General features: G+C 43.1%; 2 protein-coding genes across 2 annotated transcripts; one reads left to right on the top strand and one right to left on the bottom strand.

Annotated features, from left to right (window-relative positions):
• Positions 1 to 3,549: 3,549 nt before the first annotated feature.
• LOC129376525 (Fc receptor-like protein 5) lies at positions 3,550 to 7,246 on the bottom strand. The gene is given in 7 exon segments (XM_055056132.1): positions 3,550 to 3,808; positions 3,880 to 4,014; positions 4,090 to 4,255; positions 4,258 to 4,334; positions 5,492 to 5,758; positions 6,673 to 6,708; positions 7,216 to 7,246. Coding segments are annotated over 7 exon segments (780 nt in total). The 3' UTR covers positions 3,550 to 3,740.
• Positions 7,247 to 11,477: 4,231 nt separating this feature from the next.
• LOC129376651 (butyrophilin-like protein 2) lies at positions 11,478 to 15,183 on the top strand. Its single transcript, XM_055056238.1, has 5 exons — positions 11,478 to 11,542; positions 12,560 to 12,940; positions 13,084 to 13,440; positions 13,567 to 13,923; positions 13,996 to 15,183. The coding sequence occupies exons 1-5, from the start codon at positions 11,515 to 11,517 to the stop codon at positions 14,142 to 14,144; spliced, it is 1,272 nt and encodes a 423-aa protein (XP_054912213.1). The 5' UTR covers positions 11,478 to 11,514; the 3' UTR covers positions 14,145 to 15,183.
• Positions 15,184 to 16,497: the final 1,314 nt, after the last annotated feature.

Below are 16,497 nucleotides of genomic sequence, written 5' to 3'. Positions count from 1 at the left end.
GACTGGTTTGACAATAAAGACATTTAATGTTTTGTAGTGCAGTGATTGTTGGATTATTCGTTTTTCTTGGATTCCTAATTGGCTCTCATCCTTTATATTTCACTAGATGCTGAATTTGTCTTGCAAGAGCAATAAATCTGTTTCTGATAGATCTTTGCTGATCAGACCACAGGTTAGAATATGGGAGTTGGAAGGGTTAATTATTTTTATTGAAGAATAATCTTATTGTGACTGATCATCTCAAAGAATTCCCAGATGATAATAAAGGCTCACTGTGCTTTTATTTTGAAAACCGACACGCAAAATGAAGCAGTCACGCGTCCCAGGTGATGCGAGGCGTCATGTGTTGCTAGTCATTTTTCAGCAAGACCATTATGCTGGAATTGGTGAACTGTGAATTAAACGGTTTATTATTTTCATTGTAAGGTTTTTACAGTGTCTAATGTCATACACAGTGATGAACATTATAAACAAGAACATCAGTTAGAGAAGGACTGGAGATGAAATTACTGCCTTCTGCAGTTTGTCTGACAAGCTGAGGAAATGAAACATTTAAATGTTTTTACGGCATCATCTGATAAAGGTGAACAGTTCAAATAAAATGATCAGGCAGCACATTGTTACAAACATTTAGCTGGAAAACAATGTTTTCATCTCCCTCTCTGTTTCCACAGGAGCATGGAGACCATGAGCAGACTGATGGAGAGCTTATGTCACAACCATCACTGCCAACAAGGTCGTTTCAAGGTCAGATTGGACATGAGCCACACAGCAAGACCTGACAGGAGCAGCTTTTCAGTATCAATCATCTCTAAACTTACATCAGCAGATTCACACCAGAGAAAAACCACAGCTGTGAGGAGTGTGGGAAATATTTTATTAGAAAAACTACATTGGATGTTCACATGGATGTCATTTAAAATTAGTCATGGCTTAAAGGGTTAATTTGTTTAACATGAAAATGTTTACACTTTTTCTTATCAAATAAAATAATTTATCTTGCATTAATTTCTTGTTTCAGTATTGACCATCCATCCATCCATCCATCCATCCATCCATCCATCCATCCATCCATCCATCCATCCATCCATCCATCCATCATCCATCCATCCATCCATCATCCATCCATCCATCCATCCATCCTCTGCTGCTTATCCATGTCGGGTCGCGGGGGTAGCAGCTCCAGAATGGAGGCCCAGTCTTTCCTCTCCCCAGCCACTTCTTCCAGCTCCTCCGGGGGAATCCCAAGGCGTTCCCAGGCTAGCCAAGAGACGTAGTCCCTCCAGCGTGTCCTGGGTCTTCCCTGGGGCCTCCTCCTCCTGGTGGGACATGCCCGAAACATCTCACCAGGGAGGCGTCCAGGAGGGATCCTGACCAGATGCCCGAGCCTCAACTGGCTCCTCTCGATGTGGAGGACCAGCGGCTCTACTCTGAGTCCCTCCCGGATGACCGAGCTTCTCACCCTATCTCTAAGGGAGAGCCCAGCCACCCTACGGAGAAAACACATTTCAGCCGCTTGTATCTGCGATCTTGTTTGTTCGGTCATGACCCAAAGCTCATGACCATAGATGAGGGTAGGAACGTAGATCGATGGTAAATCGAGAGCTTCGCTTTTTGACTCAGCTCTCTCTTCACCACGACGGACCGGCACAGCGCCGCTTCACGGCGGACGCTGCACCAATCCGCCTGTCGATCTCCCGTTCCCTTCGTGAACAAGATCCCAAGATACTTGAACTCCTCCACTTGGGGCAGGACATCCCCCTCGACCCGAAGAAGCACTCTACTCTTTTCCGGCTCAAGACCATGGCCTTGGACTTGGAGGCACTGATTGTCATCCCGGCTGCTTCCCACTCAGCTGCGAACCGCTCCAGCGAGAGCTGCAGATCACGTCCTGATGAAGCCAATAGGACCACATCATCCACAAAAAGCAGAGATGGATCCTAAGGCCACCAAAACGGATCCCCTCAACACCTTGACTGCGCCTAGAAATTCTGTCCATAAAAGTAATGAACAGAATAGTGGACAAAGGGCAGCCCTGGTGGAGTCCAACCCTCACCGGGAACGAGCCCGACTTATTGCTGGCAATGCAGACCAGACTCTTACACCGATCATACAGGGACCTGACAGCCCGTATCAAAGGGCCCGGTACCCCATACTCCCGGAGAACCCCCACAGAGACACGGTCGAACGCCTTCCCCAAGTCCACAAAGCACATGTAGACTGGTTGGGCAAACTCCCAGAACCCTCCAGGACCCTGCTGAGGGTGTAGAGCTGGTCCAGTGTTTCACGACAAGAACCACAATGCTCCTCCAAAATCTGAGGTTTGACTATCCGACGGACCCTCCTCTCCAGTACCCCCGAATAGACCTTGCCAGGGAGGCTTAAGAGTGTAATCCCTCTATAATTGGAGCACACTCTCCGATCCCCTTTTTAAAACAGAGGGACCACCACCCCAGTCTGCCAATCCAGGTGAACTGGACCCCAGTCTGCCAATCCAGGTGAACTGCCCCGATGTCCATGCAATATTGCAGAGTCGCATTAACCAACACAACCCTACAACATCCACAGCTTTAAGAAACTCCGGTGAATCTCATCCACCCCCGGGGCCACCGAGGAGCTTTTTAACCACCTTGGTGACCTCATCCCCAGAGATCGGAGAGCCCAACCCAGAGTCCCCAGGCTAAGCTTCCTCAATGGAAGGCATGTTGGTGGGATTGAGGAGGTCTTCAAGGTATTCCGCCCACCGACCCACAACGTCCCGAGTCGAGGTCAGCAGCACACCAGTGAACAGTGTTGTTGCTGCACTGCTTCCCCCTCCTGAAACGCCGGATGGTGGACCATTCGCCTCGAAGCCATACGGAAGTCTTTCTCCATGGTCTCTCCGAACTCCTCCAGCACCCTCCAGGAGGGGCACTCTCCAGTACCGCCTCTAAGGACTCCAAGAAGGGTGGGTAGGCTGAACTGTCGTTTGACCCGTAAACACAGAAGTCAGAACCGGTTCCCCCACCTGTAGGCAGAGGGAGGCTACCCTCTCATCCACCAGGGTAAACCCCAACGTACAGGCGCCGAGATGGGGAGCAACAAGTTGCCCACCCCTGCTCGACGCCTCTCACTGTGGGCAACTCCAGAGTGGAAGTACTTCCAGCCCCTCTCAAGGAGACTGGTTCCAGAACCGGAGCCATGCGTCGAGGTGAGACCGACTATTTCTAGCCGGAACCTCTCAGCCTCACACACCAGAGAGGTGACATTCCACGTCCCAAGAGCCAGTTTCTGTAACCGAGGATCGGACCCCTCCCTCGGCCATCACCCATCACACACTGCACCAGACCCCTGTGGCCCTTCCCACAGGGAGTGGGCCTAAGGGAGGAGGGACCCATGTTTCTTCTTTTTGACCACTACAATAAAATTAGGTGATTTAGTAAATAATAAAAGTCAAGAAAACAAATCTGGTAGAATGATCTGAACAGGCTGAGTGTCTCAAACATGACAAATTGAAACGTTCCTGTAAAAACCTGGGAAATTCAGCTTCAGGAAGGTTAGAAGCAAAAATAAAGGGGAGGCTTTGTTTGCTTTATTTTCCTGCTTTTATGAAATAAAAAGAAACAAACATGAAATAAACAGCATTTTACAAGGCGTGTACAGAGAACATGCAGTAGGGGGTGATATAAGCATCGGGTGTGGCCTTTTCTGAGCAGAAGAATGAGAGAGAGGGATCCACCCAGTGATCCACCCAGCTGGGATCAGAAGTGGTGTTCTGTGGTGACAGGTGTGGCGACATCATCGTATTCATCGTCCAATCCTGGGGCTCCTGAGGTCAGAGAAATGCAGGTGAGGTTGATGATGAGAGCTGAGATCAGATCAACATTATATGATGGTTACCAGCAGTTCTGCTTCGACACACAGACACCAGGAGGGCAGAGCAGATTAAGTATGGACAGAGCACCAACAGATGGAGAGGAACATGGTACACAAGATGCAGACCTTCCTCTGCAGCAGGTGGAGCTGAAGCTGAAGCTGAGGAGGATGAAGGTGAGTTAATATCTTGATGAAGCACAGCTGAAGATTCAGAGAACCTCCCTGACCTCTGACCTTTGACAGAGACCCTGCTGGATGGAGACTCTCCAGAACCGCTGATGCTACATTTATAGAGGCCTTCATCAGAGCTGGAAACATGGAGGAGGGTCATGCTGCCTGCTGATCCATCACCAATGAAGGAGCCATCTTTATAGAAAGCAGCTGGGAGTTGTGGGTTGGATTCCTTGCTCTGCAGCTCAGAGTGACGTCATCTCCCTCCATCACAGGGAGGGCAGGACTCTGCAGGATCACTGATCCACCTGAACACAGAAACAAACTACAGCATTTCATCCATTTCCACACAGCAACACTAACATCCGAGCTGCACAGTGGTGCAGTGGGTAGCACTGTTGCCTTGCAGCAACAAGGTCCTGGGTTCGATTCCCGGCCCGGGGTCTTTCTGCACAGAGTTTGCATTATTCTCCTTGTGCATGCTGGTTCTCTCCGGGTTCCTCCCACAGTCCAAAAACATGACTGTCAGGTTGACTGGCCTTCCCAGATTCTCCTTAGGTGAGTGTGTGTGCATGGTTGTTTGTCCTGTTTGTCTCTGTGTTGCCCTGCGACAGACTGGTGACCTGTCCAGGGTGAACCCCGCGTCTCGCCTGGAACACAGCTGGAGAGGAACCAGCAACTCCCGACCCGTTAGGGAGAAGGGTGACCGGAAAATGGATGGATGGAACACTAACATCCACCAGAGGGAGACACTCATCATCTGGTAGCTTAAATACTAAATGCACCACTGATAAACCAGACTACTGTCATGTCCAGCTCAGCCCATCACTCCCCTGCCACCCAAACTGTTCTTCAGATCCCCCTTCCTCATGAAATGTTTGAAGGGTTCTCCATGTTGGTCTTTAGCTTCACCCTTTTTGTCTCCTTGAGCTGCACTGCAGCTAATCCCACAGCGAAGTGTATTACCCACAATTCCTCCACAATGCCAGTGACATTTGTATTCAAACATGGCGATGTTCACAGTGTGAGCTGTATGTCATGGAAAAATCCATTTTCAGAAGTAAAGTATTGAAATAATTTGTGTTTCACTGAAATTGTGTGATTACACAAAATTTTCTGTATTAAACAAGTCATAATAAAACAGCCAAATATCTCCAGCAATGACTTGGGTAGAAAAAATATCTTTACTGTACATTTAAAACATTCTGTTCTGTTGTACTTTTAGCAGCACAAATGCCTAAACAGTGACCAGTCCTCCATTTTGGATGTTAAAGTTACGACACAGGGCTGTACTGTCCCAATTTCCACAGTTTTGCTGCTTGTATCCTGAAGCCTGATGTGACTTGGACTGAATCCACTTCACAGAGGGGCCAGGGTGCATCCTGAGGATTGGACTGGGCCGATATAGATGCCTCACTGTGTGGTACACTCTGCAGCCTGCTGGGGGCGCTATAGCTGGGCTTACCAGTGACCGTTAGGTTGACTCTGCTGCTGATGACTCCCTCTGTGGACTGGCACCAGTAAAGGCCGCTGTCCCAAGAGACGGTCAGGCTGATCCTGCAGGCGGCGCCCGTCCTTCTTCCCCATTTCACTCCACACTCAGTCATGTGCTCGTTGCTGGTGTTTCTCTTCAGGATCCATCCAGTGGAGCTGCTGATGTCGTCATCACAGCTCAGACGCAGCGGCTCACCTTCAAATATCTGGGCGCTGCTGGGATCCACAGTCAGAGAGGCTGGAAAGCAGCAGAGACAGTGTCATGGTGAGTTTTGATGAATGAATGACACACAGATCTCTAATCAGTCTGTTTTATTGATGGGAGAGGTTTTCTGTTGGCTCCATTTCAGCTGCTGATGGAAAATACTCAATCAGATCATGATACCAATAAACCACAGCAGATCACTGTGCTTTTTTATTGAAAACCAACACAATAAAATGAAGCAGTGACGTATCAGTCACATGGTTTCCTGTAGGATGATGCAATGACACACTCACCGTTCACTCTACACACTGCTGTCCCATCACGATCTATGGTTTACTAAGTAGAGCAGGAGCTGTGGGGGGTCTCCATAAAACATTAATTGAGAATTACAGGCTCTGTAATTAATTACAATATAATAAAAACCCAAAAATAAACAAAATAAGCAAAATTCTATGTTAATCCTAACAACAGTAAGCTAGGTTTAATGGTCTCTGTATGGATCTCGTAAAAACATTATTGTGACATTCCTGGATACTGTTAATATGTTTAAAGTTTGATTTATTTGAGTGAAATCTGTCAATTTCAGCTGAACAGCAGGTATCAGTAGAGAGCAACAAGCTGCAAAAACTCAGTTCTTCATTTGATCATCAGACAGTTTGAAATGTTTCCAGTTTTTATTTGAATTGAAAGGACACTTACTGAACATCTCACCTCAGATGAATTTTATTTAAAGCAAAATGTTTGCTAAACATACATTAATAAAGCAATACTGATTCCAGTTCTGTTGGGTTTAGAATCAGATTTATGAGGGAACAATGCCTAATAAATATAAATACATCTGTTATCACATTAAAACCCTGTTCTCCCATGACATAAATATAAATAATTTAAAGCAACCATCAAGTCTATGAAATGAAAATGAGGAAAAATCAGAGACATTGACTAACCTTGGATAGCTGAGCAGCATTTCAGAGAAGTTAAGACTGAAGAGGAGAACAAAGAGTTAATCCAGGATTCATCCTCAGCTCTGCGTCGTTCATCAGTTTTATTTCACATACTTTTCTGTTCAAATTCTATAAATGTTGATTTTACATTTTTTGCAGAGTAAAACACTTCCATACATTTCTGAACAACCTTAGAGGAGTTTTACTAATTGTTTTCCTGACATGTTCGAATCTTTAAGGCTTGTTTCATCTGATGCAGACTGTCCAGTGAAAAGTATTTTACTTTTGTGTAACATAACGAAGGAGAAACTGAACCATTGCTCGCTCTCTGGGTTAAAATCTTAAAATCCGTCACATTTTCTGTAAATATTCAACTTTATCCAGTCTAAAAAAAAATCTAAACCAGGCCTGGAGACACAAGAAGCTCAAATAGTTTTCTAGTTAATGTTTGTAAAATGTTAAAATTTCAGAGCTCTAAAGATAGCTGCTTGTTTTCAGATGATAAAGTGTAGAAAAGCAGATGGATCCAGCTGACTTTATACTCACAGATTGCCGCCAGCAGAGACACTTCATGCATCGTGTTGCTTGTTAAAATGTGAAAAACCTTTCTGGGTCATGAAGCCCCTTCAGTTGGTCTGAGCTGGGAGAGCAGCTGTGGTTTCCTTTCCTGTCAGTTCAATGCTAAAATACAGAAACTGGAAACATTATTAACTTCTAATCTGTGGTTTCTGTCCTGCTTTTGAACTCTGAACCATTTTTGGTGAAGAAACATAACTTTATGATTTCTAAAGAACATATTTTTATAACTAAAAAGTGTCTTCCTGAAGGCAGCAGTTTGCTGAACAGGAAGTCAGAAGGAGGTCATGTTGTTTCTTTGCTGTTCACAGCTTTAAACCGCTGGAATGAGGTCAGAGATGCAGTAAAGGTCCCTCAGACGTCTGTGTGATTGAGGCAGACTCAGCAATGAACAATTATGAAAGAGTTTTCACATCAAAATATGGAGTGAAAATAGTCTCAAAATACATATAGATATTTTACACACAGGTATTGTGAGACTATTTTCACTACAACTGGCTCATAACAACTTGGAACCATCCAGTTGGTTGTGGAAAAAGAATAAATTTGTCTCAAGAAATATTAGCAGTGGGAACACTTGACTATGAAATCTGAACTGTCCGTGATCAGTAATGTCAGCGTGAACGCGACTCACACAGTCCTCCCGAGTGTGGGAGGCTTTAGCCGTCCTTTAAGGCAGTGGTTCCCAACCTTTTACTGCGGCCCAGCAGTGGGCAAAAGGGTGGGTGTTTACTATCAGAGAAGGCTTCTGCATTTTGGTGTGTCCGCGAAAGCCTAGTTCACATGGCACAATTTAAAATCTTTGGCCGTTTTTCTCTTACAACAATCTTATAACGTTCCGAGTTCTAAGATTGTCTCTTGCAATAATCGTAATTGATCATCCTGCAGTGTTTTGGGTGTTGAATATATTCAACATTGTCTTGGCCTGAATATTGCAGCCTATGGGTTTTTCTTTTCTCAATCTTCTTTTAGTACGCAGAACAGCAGTACACCCATGTAGAAGATGAAGATGTAGGTGTGTGATAATAAGTCACATCAACAATAGAACCGTAGCCAGATGCACGCCTCCAATCTTGGGGATGCGTTACTCTGCACTGTGCAGCTACTAAAATGGTGAGAAAACTCACCACTAGGTGTCATAGTTTCACCTCTCAGGCTCAAAACTAACAGCACCCAGCCCAGTTTGGTATCTTCTGAATTAACATCCAACAACAGTCTGTAAACAGCCAAATGTACTAAGTACATTTGTTCCAGGACAAAAGGTGACAGTCTAAGTCTCTGATGATGAACTTAATTGACTTATAATTTCTTCTAGAGTTTTATAATTAAGTAGTTGAAAATGGGTCATTTTTCCTGTATTTGTTTGTTTTGGTACAGCAATGGTTCTGGCTTTAGAGTTGATGTGCAGATTAATCCTCTGATTTTTTTAATTTTCTCTGAAAAGAAGCTGGAAGACTTGTTACAGGCAACATTAGATTGGAGTTCAGGTGGAAACATCACAGGAGGGTTTGTGAGCCTGTCAACTGTTGCAAATAAAGTCGAGCGTTGTTGATGTTTTTGTTTATGACATCTGCAAAGAAAGCCTCCCTTGCATGTTTTAGTGTTGAGTGATAGTTACGTAGACTTTCTTTATAGAGTAGACTTTAGACTTTAGACTCCTTTATTGTCCATTGAACTTACATAAAATGGAAATTTATCTTTGGTATCGGCACAAAGACACACAACACACATCACAGTCGACACGATAACTGTATGTATAAATGATAAAACAAGATCTATAAAATAAAGTCAATCATATTACTCTACCCATGTCATTCAGTTAAATATTAAAAACCATTTAAAATTTACCATATTATTGCTAAGAAGAGCACACAGAACTTTCTGCACTGTGTCACTGTGTGAATTTAAAAATCAGTAAAATCCTACTAGCAGACTCTTAGGGAGCACATAAAGCTTATGTTACTATAATCTTTGTCTAGAATATCCACAGCTGATGGAACAAATGGCTGCTGTAGCCATTGTTTCTTGCTATTGGGGTTTTAAATCTGCGTCCAGATGGAAAATCACAGTGAAGAGGACGAGTCGGGTCCAGATAGGATGAGTCGGGTCCAGATAGGATGAGTCGGGTCCAGATAGGACGAGTCGGGTCCAGATAGGATGAGTCGGGTCCAGATAGGATGAGTCGGGTCCAGATAGACTTGATGTGCCTTCTTTGTTAAGGCCCGCATGTACAAATGTGAAAGTTGTTTAAGTCCAATAATCTTTCAGCCTGGTTGACGATCTGTCCCAGTTTGTTCTTTGTTTGACAGAGAGGCCCATACCATGACACCATGTTGAATGTCAGCACACTCTCGGTCAGGGACTTGTAGACCATGGACATGGTGCGCTGACTGGTGAGTCTTCTCAGGAGAGCCAGGCGCTGTCTACCTTTTTTAAATGTGTAATCCACAGAGTTTAGATGAGAATCTGCAATAAGTTTGGCTTCTTCCAGTTTGAGGTGGTTTACCAGAATCTGGTATTTGAACAGCTCTGTGCTATCAGGGGGTAACAGATTACTTAATGTAATCTTTAGTTGAGCACAGTCACAGGGGTCTCTTCTGATGAAATAAGGCCTTGGACCTCTAGAGGTTTATTCAGTTAGAGCTGGAAAGCTAGACGCAGGCAGCAAAACGGTTTTTGGTTCCGAGCATTCCAGCTGTAGTGAACCTTGCACATCTGTCAGCATCACTGTATACCCACCACTTGTCTGGTGGTGTGTTACCCCCAGACAAGGAACTGTGGTCTTCCTACTCCAATATGAGGGGAGTAAGATTGTGTTAGATTTGTGAATAAATATTCCATATAAATCTTTAAGGACTGTGAGTTCATCAGTTCATGCATTGTTACTACTAAAGGAAGTAACTGAACTGAACTTTACTCTCTGCACTACGTTAGCCTGTGGGGGCAACACATCTATAACTCAAGATAACCAGATAAGCTATATCTAGGGACCACTCTAAGGAAATAAAGAGAGGGTGAGGCGGAGCGTGCTTCAGAACAATTTCAGAACAAATTCCTAACCTTTCTCCTTGCAAGTAAATCTAAAAACACACTTGTCCCTTTCTTCTTTTCCTGTTTGAGAATGCTTAGGTAAATGAACCCAACAGACTGCAGTTGATATCTGGCATTGCTGTATCTTATCTTCTCTTGTTGCACCCTCAGATTCCTGTCACAGAGTCTTCCTGTTATGTAACTAAGTGAAGGCCTACTCTGATGAACCATGCTCTGATTCTGATTCTTTATGAGCATAGATCACTCATCAGCTTCTCCAGCATTGTCAAACTGGCTGTGTTGGTGGATCAGGCTCAGCCTCTTCGCTGGTTTCAGGTCAGAGTGGAGGGTCAGGCCATTCCTCGTCATCATCCTCATCATTCTCCAGCTGTGTTGAAGAAGATGGTGATGCACATGTTGGTGGTGGGACTCCAAGCCTCTGATGAAGAGCTGATGTGCTCTGCTGGGCAGGTCCCATCTTCCTCCTCATCTCTTCCTTTAATTCTCTGAGTTCAGCCAATTCTCAGCTTCTCCAGCTCTGAGCGGTATAGTAAGGAGGTCTGCACTGACTCCTGGTATATGAAGACACAGCAGCTTGATCTCTGAAATTCTCTCCTGGAAAGCTCTTCACTGCTGGATAAAAAAATACCTGGAGAAAAGTTTCTGATTTAAACAGTGTATGTTTCTGCTTTTCATTTTAAAATCACTTCTTAACCAAATTCAGCAAAAAACATTAGATAATGACTTTAAAGTCTAAAGGGAGAAAGTTTGACATTTTCATGACCAGCATTAATGTCTGTAAACAGTTCAAATGTTTTAATGATGAGAAGCAAAAATACTTGAAGCTAAAACATGTAGGAATTGATAGTGGTGAAACTGAAAGTCTGAAGGTCACTGAGTGTTGTGCTTCATTAAAGCCACCAGATGTCTTCACTTCCCTTGATTTGTTGCAGAACTAAAATCTTCATGTTGGGTAGAAAGTGAAGGAATCAGTTGGTTCTTATTTACAGACATTCATCTTATTTCTAGTTGGACAGCAGAACAGAGAAATGAGCAGAAGTCAGAAGTCAACATGTTAATGATTTGATAACCAAAGCGCTGAGGCTTCCTGTCAGCGTCTGTCAGGTGACTTTCCTTCCATATCTGAGGTTATAAAAGCAGAGGAAGAATCAGAAACTCGTCACAGCTCCGCCGGATTCAGAAGAGAAGCTGCTGTTTGTCGCTCTGACGGCTGCCAGGATGTCTCGGAACGCTCTGTCCATCTATGGTGAGTTGGAGTCTCAAATTTCACTTTTATGTAGTAAAACCAATTATTCAAAACTGATTTCTGTTGAGCACAAAATGATTTTCTCTTGATTCACATTCAGCTTTAGATCCATGTGTCCTCATAAGTCAGAGGAGCCTCCATGTTATATATATTATATAACACCAACTATATTTTTAAATATACTGTAGTCTAGAGACCAGCTTTTGGTTGGCAAAAACTTTTCCTGAATTCACTCAAGAACGAAGCAGAAGTTTCAGTTACAGTATCTCTGCTTCCAGAGAGAAACACAAACTGGACCGAACCTCTCAGGTCCAGTTAAAGGTTGGAATTTTTTTCCAGTTCAGTTTTGTTACCATCCCAGCAAAAATATTACCTGCTATTCAGAGCTTTCACCTGTTTGGCTCCCAGACTGAACATCGATGATGTCGCCTCTGTTCCTGTTTACGTTCAGACTGAAAACTGGAATCACAATATTCATTTAACTTTAACACTTTCCACCGTTATATTACTTATAATGCTATTGTAAGGTGGCTTTGGGTGTCCTCAAAGCCACTTGTAAAGCAACAACTTTATTATTATTATTGTTGTTGTTATTATTATTATTAACCTTTTCCTTCAGGACTTTGTCTTGGATCATCAGATCTGCAGACACTGCTGGTTTTCAGCAGGCAGATAAATAAGATCTAATTGTTAAGATTATGACACCAAGTCACAGGAATCTTAATTATGAATGTTACTTTCAGCCGAGCTAGAACAGTACCGGGTCAGAACAAAAGCAGAACTCGGTCTCCAGCTGCCCTCATCAGTTTGGATCCAGTATTTCTTCATTCCAGCAGAAACCCTGACTCATCGTCTCATGTTCTCTGTTTTGGTTTCTCTTTCTGTCCCTCAGACTCAGAAATTTTCACTTGACTTGTCAAAACACTGAGACTTGATTTGGGTCCGTAGAACATCGTGTGTCTGTTTGGTTTTACTGGATCAAAACAGACATGAGTTGAAATGTTTTTTGTGTTTCAGGCCAGGCGACTTCGCCCTCATATATGAGTCATACCAACATGACGTCATACGTGGGGCATACCACCTCTCTGCCATGCTGGGCGTTGTCTCACACCCCAGTGACTGCTGTGGAGTGGAGAAGACCTCAGACGTCCAACTATGTCTTTCTGTCCCGAGATGGACATGATGATTCAGGAAAACAAGACCCTTCTTACAGGAACAGGGCGTCTCTGGTGGACAGCAAGGTCAAGAACGGAGACGCGTCTCTGGTCCTGAAAGACATCAGTCCAGAGGACAGCGGCTTGTATGAGTGTCGGGTTAAAGGCAGCAAGTCCAGACGCAAAAGACGGGGCGTCCTCGGGGGTCTTCCAGTCAGCACCGTCAACCTGCAGGTTCACTTAGGTTGGTCTGTGAATGATAACCACAAACTGGCAGATGTTTGCTTTATTCCACATGTATTCACATGTGACTTTATGAAATGTTCTGAAGTCATGATCTGAACCGGATCCATTTGAACTAATCCACTGCCGCCTTATTTTCTGCAGAGCAGGAAATGACAGGTAACCGTGGCGATGATCTCGTTCTTCCCTGTCGGGCTCCCAGAGATGCTGCAGTCGATGCTGTGGAGTGGCTCAGAACCGACATGGAGTCTGGTACATACATCTTTCTGATGAGGGACAGCATCCCAGATCCGACCAGGCAGCACCCGTCTTACAGGGGCCGGGTGGAGCTGATGGACCCGGACCTGAAGGATGGAAACCTGTCTCTGGTTCTGAAGAATGTGAGCAGCAAAGATGTGGGAACTTATGTCTGTCACACAAAAACAAGCGGAGAAAGAGAGAAAAGAGCCACGATTGAGAGTAAACCAATCAGCATCATCCATCTCAAGGTTGAAACTCCAGGTGAGTTTCGAAATAGGATGAGAATGTTTGGGTTTTATGTTGTGTGATAATTTTATAATAATCATCTGCAGTGGAAAGAGTTCAAATGGTAACGGAGAAACGTTACGGTGAATTTCTGTTTCTCAGTTGTTCACATCACAGTTTATACTGGGAACAGCGCCACCTTTCCCTGTCGAGCTCCTGTTGGCACCGACATTGTGGCCTTGGAATGGACCAGACCGGACCTGGAGGACAACGGATACGTCTGCCTAGTGAGGGACGGGATCCTAGACCCGACCAGGCAGCACCCGTCTTACAGGGGCCGGGTGGAGCTGGTGGACCCCCACCTGAAGAACGGAGACCTGTCTCTGGTTCTGCAGAACGCGACGCGCAGCGACACTGGGAGGTATGAGTGTCGCCTGAGCAGACAGCAAGGACGACAGAAGAGGGCCACCATCCAAACAGAACCGGTCCACATCATCCAGCTCTTGGTTCTGGAGTCAGGTGGGTCAAAGGATATTTCCTACAGATGGTGATGAAAGCTGCTGGTCAGACTCACCTGGTTCTGTTGTCCAGGTGATGAGGAAAAGGAAGATGAAGAGAAGAATCAGACCCTGTCCACCATCCCGCCTGAACCCAGAGCCCGCCAGCGCCACGGTCTGATCGGTGTGGGGATTGCAGGAGCTGCAGTTGCTGTTCTGTATTTAGTCATGTTTTTTATCTAAAAACTGTTAAAGTTTAATCCTTAAATCAGCTTATAAATGAGTTTAATCAAGAATCATAAATATGGAATCAAGTGTAAACAAAATGCAACCCAAGAAATAGAAGTTAGAAAATGAAATATGAAGACTAAATGTTCATTATTTCCTGATTAGATTTTATGTCTTATGGTTTTTGGTCTCTGGTGGCTCTTCATCCTCAGGTTTGTCTCAGTAACATGACAAAATATTTACATGTATTCATTATGTTTTCGGTTTTGTTGCATACATATTGTTAGCAGTCCACCAGCGTTAATCTGAGCTAAACAAATATCTTTATTCTGCAGAGTTTGTGGAGCATGAAGCAGATAAAATATGATCTGCATTATCCTTTCTGGGCCTGAAGGTGGCGCTCCTGCAGAGAGTAACTGGAATCATTCAGTTCTTATAAATTTGAACTTAGTAGAAACAGAAACAGTTTTATTAATCTGGAATTTATTTGTCATGTTTTACATCACAGATTATTTCTTAACTGCATCAGTAAATAAAACATTTAGCATCTAAATCTGACCTTTAATCCTCAAATTAAAACAAACTGATGTTTCTCCTTCAGTTATTATACTTTTTTTTTTTTTACTGAACTAAAGAATCAAATTAACTTTGTGAATCACATTAAGATTCAAATCTTTTTTTCCTGTATTATGAATCATTTATAATATGACTGCATTAAGCTAACATTATTATGGTTTGTGTTTTGAATCCCAATCATCACCATATGTAATGATCAGTTCAAGAACATTGATTGATTATTGATAATTACCGCATCAGTAGATAACTGTAATATTGGAGCTCAGTACTTGGTATACCATGCTGTGTGGCAAAGTTGTCAAATCAAACTCTGAATATAACTAGATGTCTATTTTTTTATGATCTAGTTTGTTGGATTTTTATTCGTTATCACACTGCTTTTATTTAGGGTCTTAATTTTCTCTATTTTTAAAGACAAACTGAATTTTCTGTAACTTTTTATTATCTTTACTTTCCCAACATACTTTGATCCACAAATAAAGATGAAATAAAATCCATATTTTCTCTCTCTGAATATTTGTCTTATAAAAGGATCCTAACAACAATAAATCATGACAGTTAACAAATTACAGAAGTTGAATTTTTTTTAAAGAAATCTTTTATTAATTTTAATTTTATGAGCCACAACCAATATTTACCTTTATGATTTATGTTACATCTATTTCACTACATTTTTAATACAATTTTTAAAAAATGGCCGCACTGTTAACATCATGCTAGCTGCTAATGAACCACAGAATTTCACAGGTTGAGACGTTTAATCACAGGAACACGACCGACAAATAATCATAATCATAATAGTAACATATTAATAAAACAAAAGCAGAACATGTGAAATCAGCAAGAGACTGAAAGAGGGTAGTGTTAGGGTTAGAACTCCCAGGTCCAGATTCTAATGGACACCAGAACCAGAACCGTTCCTCAGACAGCGTCATCATGTCAGATGTTCAACGTTCTGATGTTTGACCCAGTTCCTTTTCCCAGTGAGCGAAGAACTTAAGGATCCAGTTCAAAAACATTCTGAGTTTAAAGCCAACGATCATAAACTGTTTTCATCCAACCGAAATGTTTCTGATTGCTAATCATCATCAACCTTTGTTTGATCTCTGACCTCTTCCTTTATACATAATAACAAAGAGAAGCTGGAAAGAAAACTAAAATTGACTTTAATCTCAAAGTCAGAACTCTGGAGACGGAGCAGATGCTCCTCCCAGCAGAACCAGTTGAACCAGTTATAATGGAAAATATCATAATGTGCTCCTCACCTGTTTTGTGCTTCAGATTGTGTCTGCAGGATATTAGGAGGTCAAGCTGCTCTCCTTTAAACCTCTACAATGTCATCTGCATTGTAGAGGTTTAACAACAAAAACTTTCCTTACAACAGACAAATGGCAGCACCATCTGAATCCTGGGTGCATAACAAGCAAAGACTCACATGTATCGTCCAATCAAGTCTCTCTTCTCCCTTGGGAAACTCCCAGAGATGGTGACACCTGCTGCTGCATGATCTGCTGACCAGAACCCATAAAAAGAAACCAGATCCATTGTTAGGCAGAGCTGACTTAACAGACTCCTTTGACTCTGTGTTTCTGTTCTCATCTTACAAAGTTTTCATTTCTTCTTTTCTTCTCATGCAGACTCTTGTTGAAGTCATTTCTTCCATGACACCAGTAGAACCAGTTGGACCAGGAGACTGTCCAACATTAAACATTAAACGTTAAATCACAACGTTTAATGTTTAAATCTCATAATTTCCTGTCTTTATGAGTTTTTCATTTATTCATTTTCTCTT

The sequence above is a fragment of the Poeciliopsis prolifica genome, unplaced genomic scaffold (genome assembly GCF_027474105.1).
Source record: "Poeciliopsis prolifica strain line A6 unplaced genomic scaffold, Auburn_PproV2 SCAFFOLD044, whole genome shotgun sequence".
Classification (NCBI taxonomy): Eukaryota; Metazoa; Chordata; class Actinopteri; order Cyprinodontiformes; family Poeciliidae; genus Poeciliopsis; species Poeciliopsis prolifica.
This window is presented reverse-complemented; position numbering and strand designations above follow the sequence as displayed.